Source organism: Lingula anatina, chromosome 2 (assembly GCF_051362555.1).
Source record: "Lingula anatina isolate TDL-2025a chromosome 2, LinAna3.0, whole genome shotgun sequence".
NCBI classification, from domain to species: Eukaryota; Metazoa; Brachiopoda; class Lingulata; order Lingulida; family Lingulidae; genus Lingula; species Lingula anatina.
This window is the reverse complement of record NC_141768.1, coordinates 15,959,729-15,983,168: the sequence shown is the minus strand read 5'-3', so window position 1 is coordinate 15,983,168 and position 23,440 is coordinate 15,959,729. Positions and strand designations below refer to the sequence as shown.

Genomic DNA, 23,440 nt, shown 5'->3' with positions numbered 1-23,440 from the left:
TAAAGGTCAAGAAATTTAGGGTTATCTTAAGGTTCATTTAAAGGGATATTCACCCCCATGATTGCATATATATCACAAATATAGTCACTATACTGAAAGCATATCTGAAGCCAGGTAAGCTACAAAGCTTAAAAATGCCCTGTGGACATCATTAGGCCCACAGTTATCTTGCTTTATATATATCTAAGGGGCTTGTAGTTGAGTGTGATAATGTTCAGGCCAGTGAACCTATTTGGGGCACGTTTCAACCAGTGCCTAGTACACATCAATGCCAAAATAAACAATCGAGTGAGACCTGGGTTTTTGTTTACACAAATCAGTATAGTAAATGTGTAAACCCTTACCTACAAATGTGATTTATTTTAAATGTAGTGTAAAATTGGCACAGTCCACTAATGATGCAAATTTTCATCGCAATTCAAACATTTTTATTTCGATGCCCAATGTCAACGCCATCAATCTTTATTTTTTAAAACATATCCAAACATTTTCCATATTATATATATATATATTGTATATGTACCAAACAGAACTTACTATTCTCTCTTGCAATTATGACTTCCATGCATGCTCTAAAATTTTAGCAATTTTTCACATTTTAAATATGACACGAATTAAATAATCAAAAGTCTCCAAATCTCTGCATTAAAACTTAAAGCAATTTCTGTGACTGACCAATTAAAAAGAGGGATTTGGTATGATATTTCTACAAGTGTGATTTACTTTTACGAAAACAGCACAGACAACAAAGAGCTCTTTTTAAATTATGATTTAGTTTCTTCGAGACAGAATGGGTAAAGGGCTAAATTTTACTAAAATATGCACCACTTTCTAAGGCATGATTCTTTTTCTATCTTAAATGTTGGTACAATTTTGTATATGGGAATTTTGTCTTTCTACTTACAGTATAACCATAGTTACTATACTTTGTTGCTATGGGTTTTATGTCTATCCACTGCAGCCTTCTTTGAAGCTGCCTCTGCATTATTTAGGTTTTGATGATATTTACAAGAGTAGCAATGATATATCTATACAAATGAACAATGGGCTACACTGTCCTTTTCCAATTGATGATAAGTGAAGAAATTTAGCTCAAAAACAAGCTGGCTGTGTTATATCAGAAAAAAACATGCAAAAAAAAAAGGTGCGATTGTCAAAAGTGCTGTTCATAAAATAATGATTTACGTCACTGGTTTTGATGCTTTACATCACTGGGTTTCTTAATTACAGAAAAAAAAAATATTAATTGGAATATATATATCTATGTATACATAGTCATTTAATTGTTTTGACAAACTGTCAAAACTCGTCAAATTACTTGGTTAGTTTAATTATCTTTATACAAGTGAATTAATGGCCCATTGGAAGTGAAAACAGAAAGCAGTGAACATAATATGACTAAATTTCATGTGCTTTCAGCACAAGTCCAGTGCATAATCTCTATTTCTGTCAACACAGCTAAACTTCACATTATACATATATATATAAACATCACAATTGGTAAATCAACACAGGCTGTCAGATTATACAGCAACTTAAGTAAATAACATAAAAAGACAAACTTCAAAATTTCAGTTTGGCTCCTTGAAATTTTATGAAATGTACGGAAATTTTACCTTAAGGGTATCTCAAGCTTCCAAACTGCAATCTGGCTTAAATACATAAATTTCAAATTTGGTTGTAGAAATCTAAAATGTTCTGTTATATCTATTATGGTGATTTTCCACAACTGACCCATGTGTATTGTACAGTGGCAATATGTACAAAGTATGGAGTGACTCGTGAACATGCCTATTTGGGAGTATGGGTACATACATGTAGATTGCAAACTGGCATACTTGTGATTTCCATGTTTGCAGATGCACATATTCATGTATCCTATGGACATTCACATTTCAGGCTCAATGATTTACTGATAGTGTTCAACTTTTCAGACAACACATCTAAGAGACTAAAAAAGAATAAATGCCTACATCTCACTGTGACCTGCAGAAAATTCATGAATAAATCATTATTTAGTGACTGGGCAAGACAAACAGTGAAGCAACCATTTGAGGACTATTATTATGCAAACCACTCTGTAAATAGTGATATAGTTCCGCACAGTTTCAGACAGTGCTGGTCTCATATATTGTCATTCGTGCTATTGTAGGCTTACATGCTACAGAACTACAAATATATGCCAATTTACGGTAATGTTCTCATATATGTTCTTCAATATATGGAAGAATAGAATAGATCTGGTGATACAATACTTTCAAAATAAGCCAAGTTCCTAAGTTTTGGTGTACTTTTTTATCACATCAAGTTCCCTATACATCCTGTAAGTATTTTACCACTTGCATCTGTTCACTTCACTTTCAAATTATAATCAATATCAATTCACTGACCAATTAACATTACATATTATACCTGGTGCTTAGAGTGGGTTCTGGTCTTAATGGCGCTTTACTATTTTTAAAAGGCATTTTTTGTTAATGTTCCTCACTCCACTGCAGAATAACTCCAATGACTGATTAATCTTAGTGGAGATTCAGGTGAAAACAAAAAGATCCAAAAAAGCAAAAAGCACCTGTATTTGGAAGCTGATAATGTATTTTGTTTTTTTATCGAAAAATTCATAAAACAGTCAATTGCAAAATGGCCATCAAACCTTTGCAAATATCACGCAAGGTTGAGGTGAGAATCAAATCAGTAAAAGAAATCTCTTGTACACAGGAAATTGCTACCACATTTGTACCTGCTACAGGAATCCACATGAGGCTCAATCATAAAATGTCCATCCAATATTTACAAACAAGCTGGTGGAAGGTGGAGTCATATCCTCTCTTTTCTGTGGACATTTACTGTGCAGTTCTTTCACATTTACTACAGGAAGACGTAGTTTGGGAGAGACCTCGGATCCTGACTCTGTGGTCCTTACTACTGTCATACAATGCTCATTGGACTGTCCCTGTTAAGAGTAAACTTTATATTGAGATAGTGCAATTTAATTCAAAACATAAGACTGAAACATTTGATAGAGCTTTTAAAGTCACATGGCATATTCAATCTTTATAAAATGTTTTTTAAAAACTAATCATTATAATTTTCATTGCACCCTCAGTACACTTCAATCTTGTAGGAACAAAAACTATTTGTTGGATGAAAAATTTTCCAAACCTCAAAAAGTGCCAGTGTATTCTTTCCAAATTGGCAAAATTAAAAATTAAAAAAAAATCAATGCACTACAGACCTTTTAAACTTCAAATTACGCAGTCCATCTGCAGAGGACACTTTTCTGTCAGAAGAACCAGTCTTGTCTCTCTTGGGTGTACTCTTAGTGCCACTCCCAGACAATGTAGGGGATGTTTCAGGATTGGAAGTTTTCCTTTTCATCTCTGTATGTTGGGGTTGGGATTTTTTGGGCGAATTCTGTCAAATTGAATAAATAACAATAGCCATGTGTTTTTGTGATCTGATGTAATAATTTATGAGTCAGTAAACCAGTGCAATGTTTTTTCACCCAAAGGAATGTCATTGCAAATTTCCAAATGAGTAAACTGCAACAAAACTGATATCAAATGATAAAAATTGAAATGTCTATATGTAATTTATTAAGGCATATGTCTATGAGCCATTTCATTTTTTGACCTAATATAATGCTGTAATAATATAAAGAATGCTGTTTTCAAGACCGCAGTACTTACTTTCTTTCCTATTTCACAAAGCACATCTTGTATAGGGACAAATATCCCGTGGTCCTTATGGCAGGAGAAATAACGCTTGTAGTTGAAAAATCCATCATGGCGTCCAACTGTAAATTAGATAATCCAGGTTTACAGAACTTTCTGATTATTTAAACCTTTAAAATGCCTGTTTTTAGCTTTGGAAACCTTTTAACCAGCATTCAAACTGATAACTAACTTCAAGTTTCGAGCAAGACATGGGTATTGATAAAAATCAGAAATGTGGGCTCAAATACAACCATATAAGAGGTATTGCGGCCGTCATTTAATCAGAGCCTGAACTTCCTTTGCAATGGCCCTTACTTGGTGCATATTTCCACTTCCCATCATGACATGGGTAAAAGTGTACACATGTGTGTGCATGTGCACATGCACTGACAAACAAGTATATGCCTCTTGTGCACTTCACCTGTATACTCACCTGGTGCGTCCAGCTCCAGGCCAATAAAGACCATATCAGCTTGACCCAAGTTGTCCAGATGTCCAATATATCTGATATGCCCAGTCCTATCCCCCTTGACCACGACATGGTCTCCCAGACTATACGCCATCTTACTGCTGAATTGTAAAAAAAAAAGGACATTCAAAAGAACTATCCATAAAGTACAAGAAACTTTATAATATTAACTTTATAATAGTATTTATCATTTTGATTTTTTGATTTTTGTCTAAAATGGCACACTTACCAATGAAATATAGAGCAATATTCAAATGCCTCTTGGCATTCAACAACAGAGCATCCAAGTCTTTGGAATTTTGATCAAAAATGGATTAAAGAGCAAAAAAAAAAAATCTTTGTCACATACTTTTGGTAATAAAGACATATATCATCAGTGTCCAAGGTAATATTACCTTAATCCTGTCTGCACAGTTTGAGAATCTGCTCCCTCACATTGTTCACATTTACACCCAGCTAGTGGACCAGGAACAAGCACTGGAGGCAATGGCTTCCTTGGGATAGGGGGTTTATAATTGCTGCAATGAAAGATCAGGTTTAACATCATTGGATTCATACAGCTATAAAAACAATCTCATTCTTTATCATTTCCATGAAAAAGCATTCAATTCAATTTTGAGTTTAATGAAATCTTGAAAAGATATCAAATGATAATTTATGGCAAAAATTTTGCTATTTATTAACAAACTTTTAACCTCTTTAACAAACAAATATGTACCAATTACTTTCAGGACCAGAAACAGCTGTACCAGAGAAAAATTTTAAGGCTATAATGTTCACACTTACTTATTATGGTTCACCTGCAGTTTATGTGTCGGTGATGGCAAGTTTGTAGCTGTCGGTGCTGAGGACTCTGATGGCGTTTCTTCTACATCTCCATTGGCAAGATGATGAAGCTCATTCTCTACGTGATATACCTCAGTATACATGCGAGCCAAACTGTTCATCTGCAAATATATTGAAAGAAAAAATAAGACACATTTACAAAATAAAAAGTAAATGAAAGTACAGCTGAACAAAAAAACACTCTCCATTATAAGCTAAAGCATAGCATGCCAGTCAAATGTCTTCCGAAAGTGCAAATGAGGTGTTACTAACTTTTTCCTCAAGAAATAGCTGAATGACTATTGTAACACCTACCATTTCACTCAAACATTGTAAATTTTGCTAAAATGGCTGGGAATGTGGCAAATTATGTGGAAAGCTAGTTCTAACTCTGAAGTTCTTTGTCACACAAGCTAGTCTACTGTCCTATAGCACACCTACAATGCAAGGTGACAGCAGAGGTGGCATTGGCTAGGGGATCAGATGTAGTGGTTCAAGGACATGTAACATGGTGTCTCTGAATCTTATTTTTTTATCATGGAATTTCTTTATCTAAATGAGAAAACAAAAAGGAGATTGCTTCTTCTTTTTATGATACACATGGCCTTTACTTATCAAACCTTTCTATCACCAAAGATAACAGAAGTGTTTTTAAGAAATGATCAAACATGTACCATTACTTTTTTTTTCTTTTTTGGATATCTCATATTTCAATCTGTCCTATGTCATGAAATATCGCCTTACTTCCACGCACAAGAGGAAAACATTTGGCCCAAATCCACTTTTTATCATTAACATGTGGTTTTCCTGTCAAGGCCCTTAAACACTCCTGTGCCAGATAGCAAGTAAACAATAGCTTCTTTTTATACTGACAAAAAGAAAATCCAAAGAGATCAAAACTTTTTTATACTTAAATCCCAGTTAATTGGAACCAGGGATGAGTTCTTTCAGGTGAAATGACCACCTCTAGAACTCATTAACAATCCAGTTTTTATATCTTAGAATGTTTTTGTATGTTTTCCTAAGCAACCACCAGATAGCAAGACCACATACAAATCAGTGGGGTATGAATCCTGACATTTACCAGATTTTTTCTTTTTAACACATTTTATTTATTTTCTGCAAAAGTATGCTGGTTCACTGACCTTTGTAAGATTTTTGCTGACAATTTTTTATTTGCCTTGAATTATAATTTTTTTGAAAAGTAAGTATACTTAAAGTACTGTTCAACTAAATTCAATGAAATAAGAACACAAACTTTAAACATACATAATCCATTCATTCCTTTAATCTTTACACTATTCTGTCATGTAATAAAAACATGGACTTTAAGACATACAATTTCATTTACTGTATTATCATTCTTTTCTCAAGTGTTTACAGTAAGTGTATGTGCTATTTATAGAGACAAGCTTTAATATCAAGCACACTGCCTGCCTACTTTCCACTCTTAAGTCAGGCAGGGACAGGAAAGTACTACTATAAATATACAAATTCCACAGATCTTTTTATCCACTCCATCTTTTCCTGTTTTCTTTTTCTAGTTATGAATACTGTCTAAGCCCATGCTAGCATATTCCATTTTTAACTTCAAATCTTGAGGTCTAAGTAAACCTCATTGATTCAAAGAAGCTAGTCCTTCAGCTGTTGCAAAAAAACAATTGCACCCACAGGGTACCTCTACAGTCTGTTACTGAGTAATGTAACTGAGAACAACAGTTTTGTTAAAATACCCATAGACTACATTATCACAGCATTGTTTACTCTGACCAAATTTTAAGACCTCTGACTACAAATGTTTTGTCAGAAGAAGGGCATGATTTTTTCTAGATTGATGGTGCATGTGTGTGTGTGTGTGTGTGTGTGAGAGAGAGAGAGAGAGAGAGAGAGAGAGGTGTTTTTTAGTGTGTCTGAGAAAGAAAATGAGAAGAGAGAGAGAGATCCCAACTTTCACTACGAAATTATTTCAAAACATCTAGTTATTTCTTATGATTTCTGCTCCCAAAGCAAAATGGTTCATAAACAACAAAAATCCAGTTTCAACAGTAGTATCAGGAATATATTTATATAAAAAAGCTTTGGGTTTGGATCATTTTGTACATCCTCAACATCCTCAAGTATAATAGTTCAAATTAAACTAAAAAATTTCCAATGAATATATCTTTATGTGTGACCTGTATATCATTACCTCAAATTCCTTGAGTCTTCCTTTTAAGATTTCAATCTCTTTTTTAGCAGCACCCAGTTCCTCTGCAAGCTTAGAATTATGGATGACAGCTGGAATAAAATGCCACAAAGTTAACAAAATGGTACAAATTGACATTTAAAGCCAAATTTGAACATCTATAACATAAACAATTGACAAAGCATCTACTGAAACCAAAAACAAGACAATTAACTTGCCAATTTTTGGATAAGAACTACAAGCAATATCAGGAAAAAAACTGCTTGCTACCAATATTACTTTTAGTCCGAGACCAATATAAGAGCCTTGCATCTTTTCCAATCTTTTGTTACATCAATATGCTATATCTTACTCTCTTTAAACTGTTTTTCCAGTTTCTGGTCACTAAGACTTGGTATCTGACATTGAACTTCAGTGGAAACTCTGGAAACTGATGGGCTGCAAAGAGAAAAAAAATGCTATCTTTATTATGGCATTAAAATCCAAATACAAAACTACCAAAAAAATTATCAGCCCAAAGCAATCTTTCTTCCCTCTTTCCAACTTCCAACTGTTAACCCTCCCTTGAAAAGGACCCATACAGCTTCTGTGTGGCATTGGCAACACACATGATCCTTTATTTTTTAACCCATTTCTACACATGTTGAAACCATTATACTAGGCACAATGAGGAAATAAAGGACTGTTTTGGCTTGAACTTGGAAAAACAATATTCAAACACACTGAGTGAGCGGTGTTCCCTAACTAATACCTGTACCAGATCAGCAAATAAATCCTACTAGTATGACCCAGGGTCTACCTCCATGAGGTTGTGACCTAACTTGGTATCCTAAATATACTTCTTGTTACCCTCATCTTAAATCGAGGATGTTAAGAGAGAAGAAAGAAGATTCTAATATCTGAAGGGCATTTTACACATGGTAAGGTGGCTGGGGTAACGCTTACTTTGATCTAACATCATAATGAGCCCTTACTTCCCAATAGCACACAATTCAAAATCATGACAAGATTGTGGATCGGCAAGAGGCCATATCTCAGATTGTTTGGGTAACATTAATTAGTGGCAGTTATTTGTTTAAAATGATCAATAATATTGCTTGTCTTATGATTAGTTCAACAAAAAGTGGTTTATGTATTTGAGAGTAAAAACATGTTTAAAACCTTATGCTTTGTCCCTTGAGGATTTAAAATTTTGTTCAATGCCATCTTTTAATACATTGTCTTTTCTCCACATAGGTGCACATGAACCTTCACAGCATTCACTCCTCCTGGCAGGAGGCTGCCATAAAAATTGTTCAAGTTATTTGTTCTCAGTTCTGTGGGTGTTACTCCATGCAGTTTCAGTGTATTGTTTCACCAAGGAAAGCATTCGTGAAGATCTCACTTGAATTTAAGTTAGATCAAGTTGCACTGAAATTGCACTTTAGATAGAGATAGCAAGACAAAACTGGCTAGCATGCAGAGATCTGTTTGTAGACAGCGCTCTGCTTGTACAAGAAAAAAGTTGTCACTCTTTGATTAAAACAACATAGCCATAACCATACTCTTTGCCCTGTGAATGAGTAAGTCAGTTTGATAAAAGCTTCAAGCATACGTGAGCGGCATGTCTATGGTAAACAGTTTTCACTACATTTAAACTTCAACAGAAAACATTTGGACATAAAACCATTCTTTAAAATTATACTGCTAATAATTTGTATTGTTTGAAACATAAGCCCAATTTTCTTTTAAACCATATTTGAATAAAAAAAAACCCAACATGTAATTTTTGCTCTAAATTATCAACAACTTTGTTTGTGTACCCATTTCCCACATTCACTCCCCAGATACGATGTTCCAAAACCTAGACTTTCTTTAACTACCGTCCATTACTTACAGTATTGCAGGTGATCCTTTCTCTGAATGGTGAATCATTTCTGGTGAATCCTTCTCCTCCTCCTGCTCTTTTTGATCTGAGAGATAAATTCCGTTGGATGTTGGTGGGTTATGGACTTCTGCAGTTGTTATGTGGAGACTTTCATTTGAGCTGGAGGCTGACACCTTTCGTCTATGGTGCCGCAGGTTCTGTTGATTGCTATGGTGATGGTTGTTATGGTGACGGTGGTGCTGAGGGGAGCGGTATGATGTATCTGAGTTTGGGGAGCTGATGTTACTGTTGTGAGAAAGTTTATCAAGTTTTGGAGATGCAGAACTAGATGCACTTGAGCAGTGGGAACAGCACTGGCGGCCATCCTGAAAGCATGAAAAATTATGTATGTCACTACAAAAAAGCACAACTAATGAACTGCAAAAATGACATTACATAAATCATTGCATTATACATTTATGATTTTCTTGTTTTATACCATGAGGTTTATTTATACTTATTTTTAGTAGTTTCAGGACCATGATCAATTTGCAGTCTTGATTTACACAGAATTTTTTTTTCTTAGCAGGCAACTTTGAAACTCGGCATCAATATCTCCTAATATAAACAGACAGAGCTATGCAGCTCAGCTCTCCGGTTCTCAATTTGTCAGGAGGAATAAACATCAGAACTGGAAAGGCCACTAGGTTGTTGGAAAGTTAATTTTTTAGGTAAATCTATCTCCCTGGTCTTTTGAAGCTTTGGAGTGTTTTTCTGTGTGCATGACCGCAATCCAAAGTTCCACTTTCTCCCAAAAAAAGATATTCCACTGCAGTAAAAATAAACAAGCGTCTCAGGCACTCCAATTACATCAGACATTAAATAATGAAGTGAACAGCATTGCCTCAGAATTACTGGGCTGACTTGACGGAACATGTGGACCAACGCTTATATCTTTGGTTGCAATAATTGGGATTTCTCAACATTAGACATTTTGATTTCCTTTGCCCTAAGTCAATTTTAAATTAAAATGACATATTTTTGTCATTTTGATATCTCATAAAAAATTATTTTGAGATATTAGGGAACAGTCAAGCATACAAATAATACATTCGCTGTCAACACACCACAAATCAAAACCTACACCCTGAGGTGTCAAAGCAATTCATAAAGGACTAATACAACTTAAGCAAGTTGGCAAACACACAAAGTTTACCATTGAGGCTATTTTACAAATTTATGTTAAAACCATCAATCGTATATCATTAAAAAATATAATCTGATTCTCATATTCAAAAAAGGGAAAAAATATACCACACTAACAACCTCACACAAGTAGTAGTTTCCTACCTGAGTTTGAATCCCTTGTTCCTGCAAGGAAGCACTGAAGGAGTTGAAGGAGGGAGGTGTTGGACTGGTGGAATGGCTTGTACGGAAACTGCCTGTACACGATGAACGCAGGCTGCTGTTTTCATGCTTCAAACAAGTCACTTTTTGTTCAAGGCTAGAAAATAAAAAAAAATCAAACATAGAATATCACCATTTGACAAGAATTGGAAATTGCAAACTTGTGCTATTAGTTATATAATCATAATGCAATGTTTTCTCACACTTTGTGATGCTGAATTCAAAATATAATTTTCTTTTCTAATAGGCGAAATGAAACTAGAATAACACTTTGCAATGAGCCAAACTGTCTAATTACTGTCTAAAAATAAAAGAAGAAAAAAGACAATATATATATTTTTAATGAAGTGCCACATATGCAATCATAGGGTGCGCTTCTGTATGATAAAGGTTCCCTATGCTCAAGGTTCGCTGTGCTGAAGGTCTGCTATAATGAAGGTTTGCTATACCTAAGGTCCCTTATGACAAAGGTTCGCTATTCCAAAATACACACACAGGTACAAGACTGCAAACACAGCATAGTAAACAAATCACCAGTGGGTACTTATGTCATAAAGTCAAAGCGTTCTTTGCAAAAAGCAATGTGCAGTTGGTACTCTCATTGCATTTCGAGAATAATTGTAACAAAGTTTTAATAGGAGGATAAGTAACATATTATATTGCACTATAAAGTTTAACTCTTAGTGGTTATCATAAGGAATTACTAATTTGCGAAACCTTCAAAGATCGCAAAAAAGTGCAAATACATGCAAAAGCCACCTTAAATATGTTTCACTGGCATGGAAGTCAGTGCTCAACCCGATTACATGACTTATGCAGCTATGGCATCAATATGATTATTCAGAATACTTTGTCTAATGAACCCTTCAGAACACGGAACCCTGTGCATTCAGCATAGTGGACCTTCATCATTAAGAACCTTGGATGTATACAGCTAACCCCCAATCTTGGGTGTAGGCTTCTTTTCTTATCAAATATCAAAACTTTGCTTTAACCCTTTTTTGTACTTAGATGTATTAATAAATCCTTGGGTAAAAAAAAAGACACATGGTGTTTGCCAACTTGCATGCCAACTTCTCACAAATATTAGCAAGGGCCAAAGATAGCCCCTTGGATGGAGAAAGTAACCCAATATGGTGAGTAGAACAGGGTCAAAAGGTGTAGGTCAAGATCTTTCTTGTACTGGTTGAATGCATGGATGAGCCCTGGCAGTGACACCACACTCTAATATAATTGTCCTTGCCATTACTGACACTGTGAGAACATGACCAAGTAATACGAGCTGTACAGATATGAATGACTACACATAACCCACAGAAAGGAACAAAAAAAGAAAGGTTGTTATGGCAAACATACAACAAATGTTGAAGCGGGACATTCTTGTGGCAGTCTCCTAGTCTAATCACACAGGATATGGTGACAATATTTTGCAAAGAAAGGTTCCAGCCTTTCAAAAAAAAGCATTTTTTGCCATTCTTTCCACTTGAATCAGGAGTTGCCCATAGTTATAAAGACGGGATATGCAGTGTTCTTAGATAAAGAAAAATGTCAGGCTTTTAAAAAGCTATTTATCATTTTTTTCCACTTATGGCAGGAACTCTACATAACATCAAATTTCCCCTGCCATGTAGTCAGGTAATATAGTAATCAGCGAGGATGGCAAACATAATCACTTTTTTCCTTTGCATCATATACTTCCTTACAATGATTTTCAATATCTTAAAAATAACGGACTTTAATCCTAATAAAATGTGTCCTTGTTATTTTCATTTAAGACCACTTTTTCAAAATGACACACTTCAAATGTTATCTAAAACTGATATTCAACACTGAGAAAGTAGGCTTGGCATCTTAATACAACAACAGCCATATAAGATGAAAGTAATACACCGCATATCAATAAATTCATGAATCTGCTGTGGTATGTATTTATTTGGCCTGCTGCAATGACGCCCAGATTTCTATGTGGTGGTCACAAGATACTCCTGTATTTTCAGTCCTTTACAAACCCTCTCCATGTTCTCATTTCACAAACCTTTTCCACCTCAATGGATAAACAAGCAAGCACCTGTTGATATTTCCAAAGCCAGAAAAAACAGGCACACTACTGCACCTTCAGCAAGATGTTTGAAAACTTTAGAATACCTTGTCAACTACATCCCCCCTGCAGGTGTTTGAGAAATGTGACCCTGTCCACCCCTAGGGTTTTCATAACCCTCCTGATTTGTCATCCTTCAATTGTAACCCCTAGAATCTAGACTTTTCATCCATGTATTTAGTTTTTGATATAACATATACAAATGACCATTAGATCTCAGTTGTTTCATACTACTGGTGCATATAGTGGTTAAGGCTGAGCAAATATCTTACAGGAGATTACGTGCATAGTAGTTGTTAAGATACCATACAACTGAGCACAATGACTTTAGTGGACTCAAGTACTCTGTCTCACATACCATGCCTCAATAACGCATCTAAAGTGCAGAGGGAGGCTGCCCACAGGAGGAACAGCCACTTTTCAGCAGAATCTTTGGTCATTCAGTGTGCACAATATCACATTGCTGGCTTCACATGAAAGAAGCTGCAGACCTGCTATTATAAGCTTAAGCCAAACAAAAGATTTTTTTCCAAAAAAAATCTATTCAATATGTGTACAGGTGAGAAAGAAATGGGCTATAATGACAGGGCAGAATTATGAGCTACTGAATCCCTGGGTTTCTTTCACTGACATCTCATAAGAACTGGGTTAGAAACATGATATCCCAAACTGCAACCTATTTGGTTTACTGTGAAGAAAAAAGAAAAAAAAAAGAAAAATTTGTTGGTGACTCATTGTCCATTTTTTTAGACTGCTGTTTTAATGCCTATCCTATTTCTACACAAAGTTACCCCCAACAGGCATATATAGTTAGTGTGACCAAAAAAATATTGAACTTGCAATTTAACTTTTTTTACGTTAAATCTATGCAAATAACCAAATAATTACAGCTACTAAAATGTTGACTATATATTTTTTCAATCATACACACCCAAATTCCACTGTTACCCTTTTCTTAAATCAGACTTGGATAGGCTTCAACTGAGCCACAATTAATTTTCCCTATCAACATCATTATGGTCATTCGGGAGGTACTTTCATTCCAGAGCAGAAACAGAACCCTATGTACAGGGTTCCTCTTCTGAACTATAGGACACTGTATAAATAGAAGAGATAAATACCTTATAGATTATATAGCTATATGATGTTAATACAAATTGGACATCTCAGAAAATATTATGCTATTTCTTGACAAATGAATGCCTTAAATGTCTCTTTTCCACTCACATTGACTTTAACTTGCTCACTATTAGGACTCATCCAGCCAATCTAATCCCTCTACTGGCCTATCAAATGCCATTGAAATTAATGTAAATAGTGAGCTTGCTATAAAGCTGGCTTCATGTGGAGATGATGATGATGATGATGACAACCATTATTATTATCATTATTATTATTATTATTATTATTATTATTATTATTAAATCAAAATCAAACAGCATGCTAGCTAAGATGGCTTGGACTTGGACTAAATTAAGTTGACCTAATTTTGTCAGAAAAATGACTTAGAGCGCATTCTCAACGAATTAAGCCAGGCTTTACAAAGCCGGTGACCTAAAAATGGCGGACGTACATGAAAGAAAAACCGCCTAATCTTTTAATAGTCTCTCCGCCTCTCACACGCCTCCCCACACGTCGTCCCTGCGGGGTACAGTAATTAAATCTCGGCTCCGAACATTAATATTTCCGTGAATATCTCTGGTGATATTATCTCCGTAGATAGTCGATTCATTGCTGCTCTACGGGCCAAATTATTCCTTTTTCGTCTCTTTTTTCAAAGATAATAGAACAGAAGAGCTTTTTTCCTTCGATCGCCTTCAGCCGCCATGCTTTCTTTACCACGAGTTTAACTGATGAGCATGCGCACTTAATATTTCTCAGGTAGCTTCCGCATGGCGAACGGAGACGCGATTTAATTACTGTACCCCGTAGGGACGACGTGTGGGGAGGCGGAGAGACTATTAAAAGATTAGGCGGTTTTTCTTTCATGTACGTCCGCCATTTTTAGGTCACCGGCTTTGTAAAGCCTGGCTTAATTCGTTGAGAATGCGCCCATACTGAGCAGTGGTTTCTCATGAGGCTTCTGCCAATAACAATTAAGCCACTACTGGGCTAAAGTGAATTATAAATAAATCACTTGCCCAAGAGGCTACCTGGGCTATTCTGATGTCATACCTGTGCAGACAAGACAACCCCCCTAGACCGAGATAATCACCTGCTCCAGAGGAGTTGATAACCAGTCACAGGGGCCAAAGACACAAATTACATTGCAACCATGCTCTGCACCAGCGGATTTCTTTTCTATTGGTTTCCTGTTTTCTTAACTTGTCACATACAGGAGTGCAATCAGTCATTCCTTCATTCACAGGCATGACTACAATGACACAAGTTTCTATACATTGATGTGGTGATTTGGGACAGGTGAGGGTTTAGTGAGGAACATGCTGTTATCTTGTGTGAGCTGCATTACAGTCATCAACTAACCACGAGGGGGTTAAGGAGAGATGGCGTAAAATGTGTTATCCTTGAACTAGAATACTTACATTACAAATCACATTTTCAGCCTAAAAGTTACATTAATTGCCAACAATTTGTCCCAGAAATAAATACTCAACCCCAAACACTGAACAGAATTTGTATTTTTGCCTCAGCAGTTTATGTCGCAGGCAGTCACAGTAATGGGGACCACACACTTGGCACATAGGAGGTGCCTGATTCCAGACACCCCTTCACCATCATTAATCTTATTTTTACACTCAAAACACAGTCAGGAACTAGGCAAAAAGACATTAGAGTAAACAGGTGACATCACAATAAATATACATGTAATCTGATACAGAGATTTAAAAAGGATATGAAACTAAAATTTTAAACTACTTCTGATGCTTCTTAAATTATCCTTCTTATCATATTATAAATAAATAAGAGAGCTGAAATAAAAATTCTACACAAGCAAAATAGGAAAAATTACCTCAAAAGACCTGTTTTATTCTAGGAGTCATTTTAATTCTAGAGTACAATAGGTTAGTCTGGTAAGGCACAAGGGCCTCATTAGTACAGATTCCTAATCTATTAGATACGGCACGGACTCCTGGCTAGGATAAGGTCTAAATAGCTCTCACTGGCTTCAGGCTAGCATAGATTTCTAATTCTGTGGAAAACTCATCTATTCATGCTCCACCCTATAGCTCAATTAATCCCATCTTGTTCCATCCAAGCTAAATCCACCCCATCTTGCTCCACCTTGGCTAAATCCACCCCATCTAGCCTCTGTTTAGCTAAATCCACCCTATCTTGCTCCACCCTGACTAAATATAGCAGTTATTGCACCAAAATAATGGTTGTATAATGTTTATTTCATAGTCCTAGAAATCTTTCCCATTTCAAAAATGTGGCCAAGTCATCACCCTGACAGTGTCAGACATTGCCTGTATTTTGAACAGGTCATCAGTGTCAGACACAAATTGCTCTATAAAAAGACTAGAATAGCAGAGAATGTGTGGGTTTAAACAACTAAAATGTTTATAAACACAATTTTGTTATTTGAAGTTTGTCCTTATAAGTGTTCATAAGAGAGATATGAGGTAAGTATATTTCAATATCTTGAACCCTATTCTGATATATGAACTGATCTGGTTCTGAGTGACAGAATCGATACACTTTTTCTTTTAATATTTCAATTTTCCTACCTTCAGTTTTGCAATAATATGACTTAATAAATTTTCAAAAAATTTAAAATATGGAGGAAACTATTTGCTGAGATCAAAACATTGATAGGGACAACAGTTGACTTCCTTTAATCCCTTCAGAGTTTGAAATTACTGTTTTACAGGATATTAAATAATAACCACATATCTTCCGTTTAAGTTAATTCTATGTCTAAATATAGTTCAGCCGCCTATTAACAAAGTTCTGCTCCCTCCTGTTACCTATTCAATATTGGATAAGGCTTATCAACTTTTGCTTTTATTTTTTTATGCTCAGTTCCTAAGCTACATGCCACATAGCAACAGACAAAAACATACTGAAGACAACAACAAAACCAAATTTAACATATAAATCTTTGGTCTGCTCTCAACTTCATGTAAAAATAAAACCTAATACCAACATTATGTTTTACTCCGGCCTGAAATCTGTCAAATATTAGAGGTATGTTTGTGATTGAACTTGGCCTTCATAGGACAAAAACCACTTATTTTATTCACCATTGCATTACAATTTAATATAAATATTTCCTTGCACAAGTAGAATGAACTGATATTTCATAATTTGTTCAAAGTTATATATAGCATTCAGCCAACAGGCCACAGAATGTTGAACCACTTACAAAACAGTAAAACTTTTTTTAAAGTTTAATTTACAGGAAATAAGTGCTTGATTTTAAACATAGCTGTGTAATACATCAGAAATTCTCGAGTTGAGTGATCAGTCAGCCATCCCAGCAGCAAGCTGAACAAAGCGAGAACAACAAAGTCTAGATACACTCTAGTTAAGTTTATCAACTTTTGACATCATAAGTAACATGACAATAAGCATTATCATTCAACGAACAAAAACCCTATCACTTGATGTTTAAGAATTACTATTATAGTTTTCCACATCATCTTCTCACAGAAATTTACAGAAATGTGAGTCCATGTTCACTGATAGATACAGTGTGGTAACAGAGTTTTTTTTTTTTTTCTTCAAACCGATGACACAATTTCAGAGTTCTGCCAAGGTCTCAAAAAATGGGGAGAAAATCTCCCCTCTGACCTAAAAAGTTGGGGAGATTTTAGAAATAGTGGGAGGTCAGGAAAAATGCTATTTTTAAATAAAAAACATTAAGTTTCACTTCATTAATCTCGGATCATTTTACGCTGACAATGAAGTCAAAGAACATCCACATTACACAATGATCGCCGCAATAATCAATACGTCGTAATAACCATTTCTTTTAACCCTTTCCCAATCAAAATTTTACAGACATACAAAGCAGTTTTAGTTGAAAATTATTGACAAAAACAGCACTTTCACAACATCAAACACTCCAAATAAACAAGATCTATTTCAAATTTAACGTCTAACACGCGCCCACTACTTAGAAATAAAGAACTAAAAAATCACATTTACATCCCACGATTGTGACATATGCTGCGTGTCACGTGACTCAGATACTAGCCTATGAATGAAAGGGTGGAAAAAAAGTGGAGGGAAACTGCTCAACCTACTTTCAATCGGTGAAGGCCGAGGTAGCAGGCGTACCACGTGACTGCCCTAATTTAACAAGTCAATGCAGCAGACGATGCAAAGAAAAAACTTTTAAGCACATAAAAGGGATAAAAAGTAGAAGGGAGTACAACACAAAATTTGCATGAATAAAAGTAGGATTATAACAGAGAGGGCAATGGCAAGTCAACAGACTGAGAGGTAAATAAGATGTTTAATGTTGGGAGACCTTGAACAGAGACAACGTCAAATGATACAATGGCCACACTGGTTAGGAAGCCCTGATAGTATTACTAGTAAAAGTTGCGCACGCAGTGAATGAATTGTGTGCGTAAACCGTTTTCAAAGACAGCACAGCATAAAACTGAATACAAAGAATGGACAAAAAAAGAAGTTGAAATCGCCCTTTTGCCAAATAATATACACATCTAATGGTGATGATTATTTAAGATAAACAATTTTGGACACCATTCTTATATGACCCAAGAACTATGATAGCACCCTCCCTTGGTTTGTAGGCGAGAATTTTTGCACCTTTGGTAGTTTAGCATGAGAATTTCATTTTTTTGGTGGGAATCTCGCAGAAGCAGGGCATCGACATGTCATTTTAGGGTGCATATGGATGAGGATGATAGCCCTTTTTTTTTTTTTTTGCACCCAGTCAGCTGCAGTCTCATCGATGGTGACGTAGGGTTTTGCAGACAAAGGAATTGCTGAGAAAAGTTTTTCTTCATTGAATGACAAATTTGTTACCTTGAAGTTATGTTTAATGGCTAACTAGAAATTTATTATTCTTGCCAGTGTAAAAATGCCTGTGCATAGTTCCGACATAATGACTTATGTGTTACAGTTATGATAGTTAACTTTTTATGTTTGAGAAGAGGGGTACTTTCATTTCATTTAAACATCTCAGTTAAATCATTACCCCAACAGAAACTAGAGGATCAGAGAGGCGATACCGCCTCCAAATATTGTACCACCAGCTGGAGCAAGCGCATTCGTATAGACCCCCACATACACAAAATAAGGGACACAGCCACCAGTTTTGTGCTTGACAAGCTGTAAAAATGCAATCAACAAGAATTTTTAAACTATTGCAAAAAATATATATGGTACAATCAAATTTAAGTTCTTCGTAAGGTAGGTCAAGGGTCAATTTCAAGGTCACAGTAAATTGCCAGTATATGACTTCCTATTCAAGTTCAAGAGTAACTATGGACCTATCTCTGTCAAGTTTGAAGTTAAAAGAGAAAGAAATTAGCAGAGTTCAGTTCATGATAATAAGTAGGTCAAAGGTCATTTTCAAGGTCACACTTAGATTGCCAGTATAGGACTTCCTATTCAACTTCAATAGTAACTATGGACCTATCTCAGCCAGTTTTGGAGATAAAAGGGAAGCAAAATTTGCAAAATTCAGTTCATGGTGAAAAGTAGGTCAAAGGTCAATTTCAAGGTCACATTTAGATTGCCAGTATATGACTTTCTATTCAAGTTCAATAGTAACTATGGACCTATCTCTGCCAGTTTTGGAGATAAAAGGGAAGCAAAATTTGCAAAGTTCAGTTTATGGTGAAAAGTAGGACAAAGGTCAATTTTAATGTCACATTTATATTGCCAGTATATGACTTCCTATTCAAGTTCAATAGTAACTACGGACCTATCTCAGCCAGTTTTGGAGATAAAAGGAAAGCAAAATTTGCAAAATTCAGTTCATGGTGTAAAGTAGGTCAAAGGTCAATTTTAAGGTCACATTTAGATTGCCAGTATATGACTTCCTATTCAAGTTCAATAGTAACTACGGACCTATCTCTGCCAGTTTTGGAGATAAAAGGGAAGCAAAATTTGCAAAATTCAGTTCATGGTGTAAAGTAGGTCAAAGGTCAATTTAAAGGTCACATTTAGATTGCCAGTATATGACTTCCTTTTCAAGTTCAATAGTAACTATGGACCTATCTCTGCCAGTTTTGGAGATTAAAGGGAAGAAAAGTTTGCAAAGTTCAGTTCATGGTGAAAAGTAGGTCAAAGGTCAATTTTAAGGTCACATTTAGATTGCCAGTATATGACTTCCTATTCAAGTTCAATAGTAACTACGGACCTATCTCAGCCAGTTTTGGAGATAAAAGGAAAGCAAAATTTGCAAAATTCAGTTCATGGTGTAAAGTAGGTCAAAGGTCAATTTTAAGGTCACATTTAGATTGCCAGTATATGACTTCCTATTCAACTTCAATAGTAACTATGGACATATCTCTGCCAGTTTTGGAGATAAAAGGGAGGAAAAATTTGCAAAGTTCAGTTCATGGTGAAAAGTAGGTCAAAAGTCAATTTTAAGGTCACATTTAGATTGCCAGTATATGACTTCCTATTCAAGTTCAATAGTAACTATGGACCTATCTCTGCCAGTTTTGGAGATAAAAGGGAAGCAAATTTTGCAAAGTTCAGTTTATGGTGAAAAGTAGGTCAAAGGTCAATTTTAAGGTCACATTTAGATTGCCAGTATATGACTTCCTATTCAAGTTCAATAGTAACTACGGACCTATCTCTGCCAGTTTTGGAGATAAAAGGAAAGCAAAATTTGCAAAATTCAGTCCATGGTGAAAAGTAGGTCAAAGGTCAATTTTAATGTCACATATAGATTGCCAGTATATGACTTCCTATTCAAGTTCAATAGTAACTACGGACCTATCTCTGCCAGTTTTGGAGATAAAAGGAAAGCAAAATTTGCAAAATTCAGTTCATGGTGTAAAGTAGGTCAAAGGTCAATTTTAAGGTCACATTTAGATTGCCAGTATATGACTTCCTATTCAACTTCAATAGTAACTATGGACCTATCTCTGCCAGTTTTGGAGATAAAAGGGAAGAAAAATTTGCAAAGTTCAGTTCATGGTGAAAAGTAGGTCAAAGGTCAATTTTAAGGTCACATTTAGATTGCCAGTATATGACTTCCTATTCAAGTTCAATAGTAACTACGGACCTATCTCTGCCAGTTTTGGAGATAAAAGGAAAGCAAAATTTGCAAAATTCAGTTCATGGTGTTAAGTAGGTCAAAGGTCAATTTTAAGGTCACATTTAGATTGCCAGTATATGACTTCCTTTTCAAGTTCAATAGTAACTATGGACCTATCTCTGCCAGTTTTGGAGATAAAAGGGAAGAAAAATTTGCAAAGTTCAGTTCATGGTGAAAAGTAGGTCAAAGGTCAATTTCAAGGTCATGGTAAGATTGCCAGTATATGACTTCCTATTCAACTTCGATAGTAACTATGGACCTATCTCTGCCAGTTTTGGAGATATAAGGGACTAGATGTTATAATTTTGGAGTTACCATAATGTGCCTTAAATTTCGTACAGAAAAAATTAATTAAAATAAAGAAAATGTCATTTTGGTCAAAATTCTTGAAATAGGAGGTGCTCTGAAGTTTCAGAAGTTCAAATTTGATGAAATAATGTCATTTTTGAACACAAGTTGTCTGCTTTGCCAAGCCTTATGTTTTATTGTACCACCAGCGTAGGCGCTGGCGGTACACATGGTTTTAGTCCCGACCCGTATGTTCCGCCGGCTCCTGCGGCTCCTGCGGCTCCGCCGGCTCCTGCGGCTCCGCCGCCAAGTCACCGTTACCGCTTCTCCTCCTAGACGGTAAGGGCCTCCATACCCATCTCTTGGATTTAGGTCACCTATAATCTCAACTCGTTCCACGTAAAATTTGGGCTTTGTCGGTATTGGGGTCTAGGTGTGGCACTCATTGCAATGCACCCTTGTCCAAAAATGGCAAAATTAAATGCTAATTATCTCCCCTACGGAAGGAATTATGGGAAAAATTTCTACAGACAGCTTTCCAAAAGTCATATGTATAGATTTCAAATATGCCCTTGGATTTGACCTTTGACCTTTATTTCAAGGTCAAACGGGCCAAAATTTTCAAAAAAACAAAATTTTTGCCGAAAAAAAAATTATTTGCGGTCTTATTCAGACACCACACAGACTTAACTAATAATATTAATGGAAAGTGTTACCCTTCGGGTCATCTTTCATCTCCGTGAATTTGGGGTCAATCGGTGCATTTTCACGGGAGTAGCGGCCATAAGATATCGAAACTGAAAACTGTCTCTAATTCGGGAACCGTTAATGCTAGACACCCATTCTTTTTTGCATTTTGTAGAGCATGTAAAGCCCAACACTGGAGGTGGTCTCCGTTTTTTTGTATTCCATACGGTTTTCGAGTAACGCTGTATCAAAAAGTACATATTGGTGGTGAAAGCAAAATGTGCAGTACGGTAATGGATAATAAATTTTGAACTCTGGAAAAATAAAACATAAGGCTTGGCAAAGCAGACAACTTGTGGTCAAAAATGACATTATTTCATCAAATTTGAACTTCTGGAACTTCAGAGCACCTTCCATTTCAAGAATTTTGACCAAAATGACCTTTTCTTTATTTTAATTAATTTTTTCTGTAGGAAATTTATGGCACATTATGGTAACTCCAAAATTATAACATTTTGTCCCTTATATCTCCAAAACTGGCAGAGATAGGTCCATAGTTACTATTGAAGTTGAATAGGAAGTCATATACTGGCAATCTAAATGTGACCTTAAAAATGACCTTTGACCTATTTTTCACCATGAACTGAACTTTGCAAATTTTGCTTCCCTTTTATCTCCAAAACTGGCAGAGATAGGTCCATAGTTACTATTGAAGTTGAATAGGAAGTCATATACTGGCAATCTAAAAGTGACCTTAAAATTGACCTTTGACCTACTTTTCACCATGAACTGAACTTTGCATATTTTGCTTCCCCTTTATCTCCAAAACTGGCAGAGATAGGTCCATAGTCTCTATTGAACTTGAATAGGAAGTCATATACTGGTAATCTACATGTGACCTTGAAATTGACCTTTGACCTACTTTTCACCATGATTTGAACTTTGCAAATTTTGCTTCCCTTTTATCTCCAAAACTGGCAGAGATAGGTCCATAGTTTCTATTGAACTTGAATAAAAGTCATATACTGGCAATGTACATGTGACCTTAAAATTGACCTTTGACCTACTTTTCACCATGAACTGAACTTTGCAAATTTTGCTTCCCTTTTATCTCCAAAACTGGCAGAGATAGGTCCATAGTTTCTATTGAACTTGAATAGGAAGTCATATACTGGCAATCTACATGTGACCTTAAAATTGACCTTTGACCTACTTTTCACCATGAACTGAACTTTGCAAATTTTGCTTCCCTTTTATCTCCAAAACTGGCAGAGATAGGTCCATAGTCTCTATTGAACTTGAATAGGAAGTCATATACTGGCAATCTACATGTGACCTTAAATTGACCTTTGACCTACTTTTCACCATGAACTGAACTTTGCAAATTTTGTTTCCCTTTTATCTCCAAAGTTACGCTGTATCAAAAAGTACATATTGGTGGTGAAAGCAAAATGTGCAGTATGGTAATGGATATTAAATTTTGAACTCCGGAAAAATAAAACATAAGGCTTGGCAAAGCAGACAACTTTTGGTCAAAAATGACATTATTTCATCAAATTTGAACATCTGGAACTTCAGAGCACCTGCCATTTCAAGAATTTTGACCAAAATGACCTTTTCTTTAATTTAATTAATTTTTTTCTGTAGGAAATTTATGGCACATTATGGTAACTCCAAAATTATACCATTTAGTCCCTTATATCTCCA

At 35.6% G+C, this 23,440-nt stretch overlaps 1 protein-coding gene across 2 annotated transcripts in view; it reads right to left on the bottom strand.

The window, feature by feature from the left end:
• Positions 1 to 1,395: 1,395 nt before the first annotated feature.
• Positions 1,396 to 23,440, bottom strand: part of LOC106174235 (uncharacterized) — a 32,233-nt gene continuing 10,188 nt past the window's right edge. For both annotated transcript variants that reach the window (XM_013555685.2, XM_013555686.3), the window contains exons 3-12: positions 10,392 to 10,545; positions 9,072 to 9,427; positions 7,548 to 7,633; positions 7,199 to 7,287; positions 4,972 to 5,132; positions 4,581 to 4,703; positions 4,150 to 4,286; positions 3,690 to 3,796; positions 3,236 to 3,414; positions 1,396 to 2,953 (exon numbers count right to left, since the gene is read on the bottom strand). In XM_013555685.2, the coding sequence (XP_013411139.1) occupies positions 2,929 to 2,953; positions 3,236 to 3,414; positions 3,690 to 3,796; positions 4,150 to 4,286; positions 4,581 to 4,703; positions 4,972 to 5,132; positions 7,199 to 7,287; positions 7,548 to 7,633; positions 9,072 to 9,427; positions 10,392 to 10,545 (1,417 nt within the window). In that variant the 3' untranslated portion in view covers positions 1,396 to 2,928. The remainder of the gene's footprint in view (positions 2,954 to 3,235; positions 3,415 to 3,689; positions 3,797 to 4,149; positions 4,287 to 4,580; positions 4,704 to 4,971; positions 5,133 to 7,198; positions 7,288 to 7,547; positions 7,634 to 9,071; positions 9,428 to 10,391; positions 10,546 to 23,440) is intronic.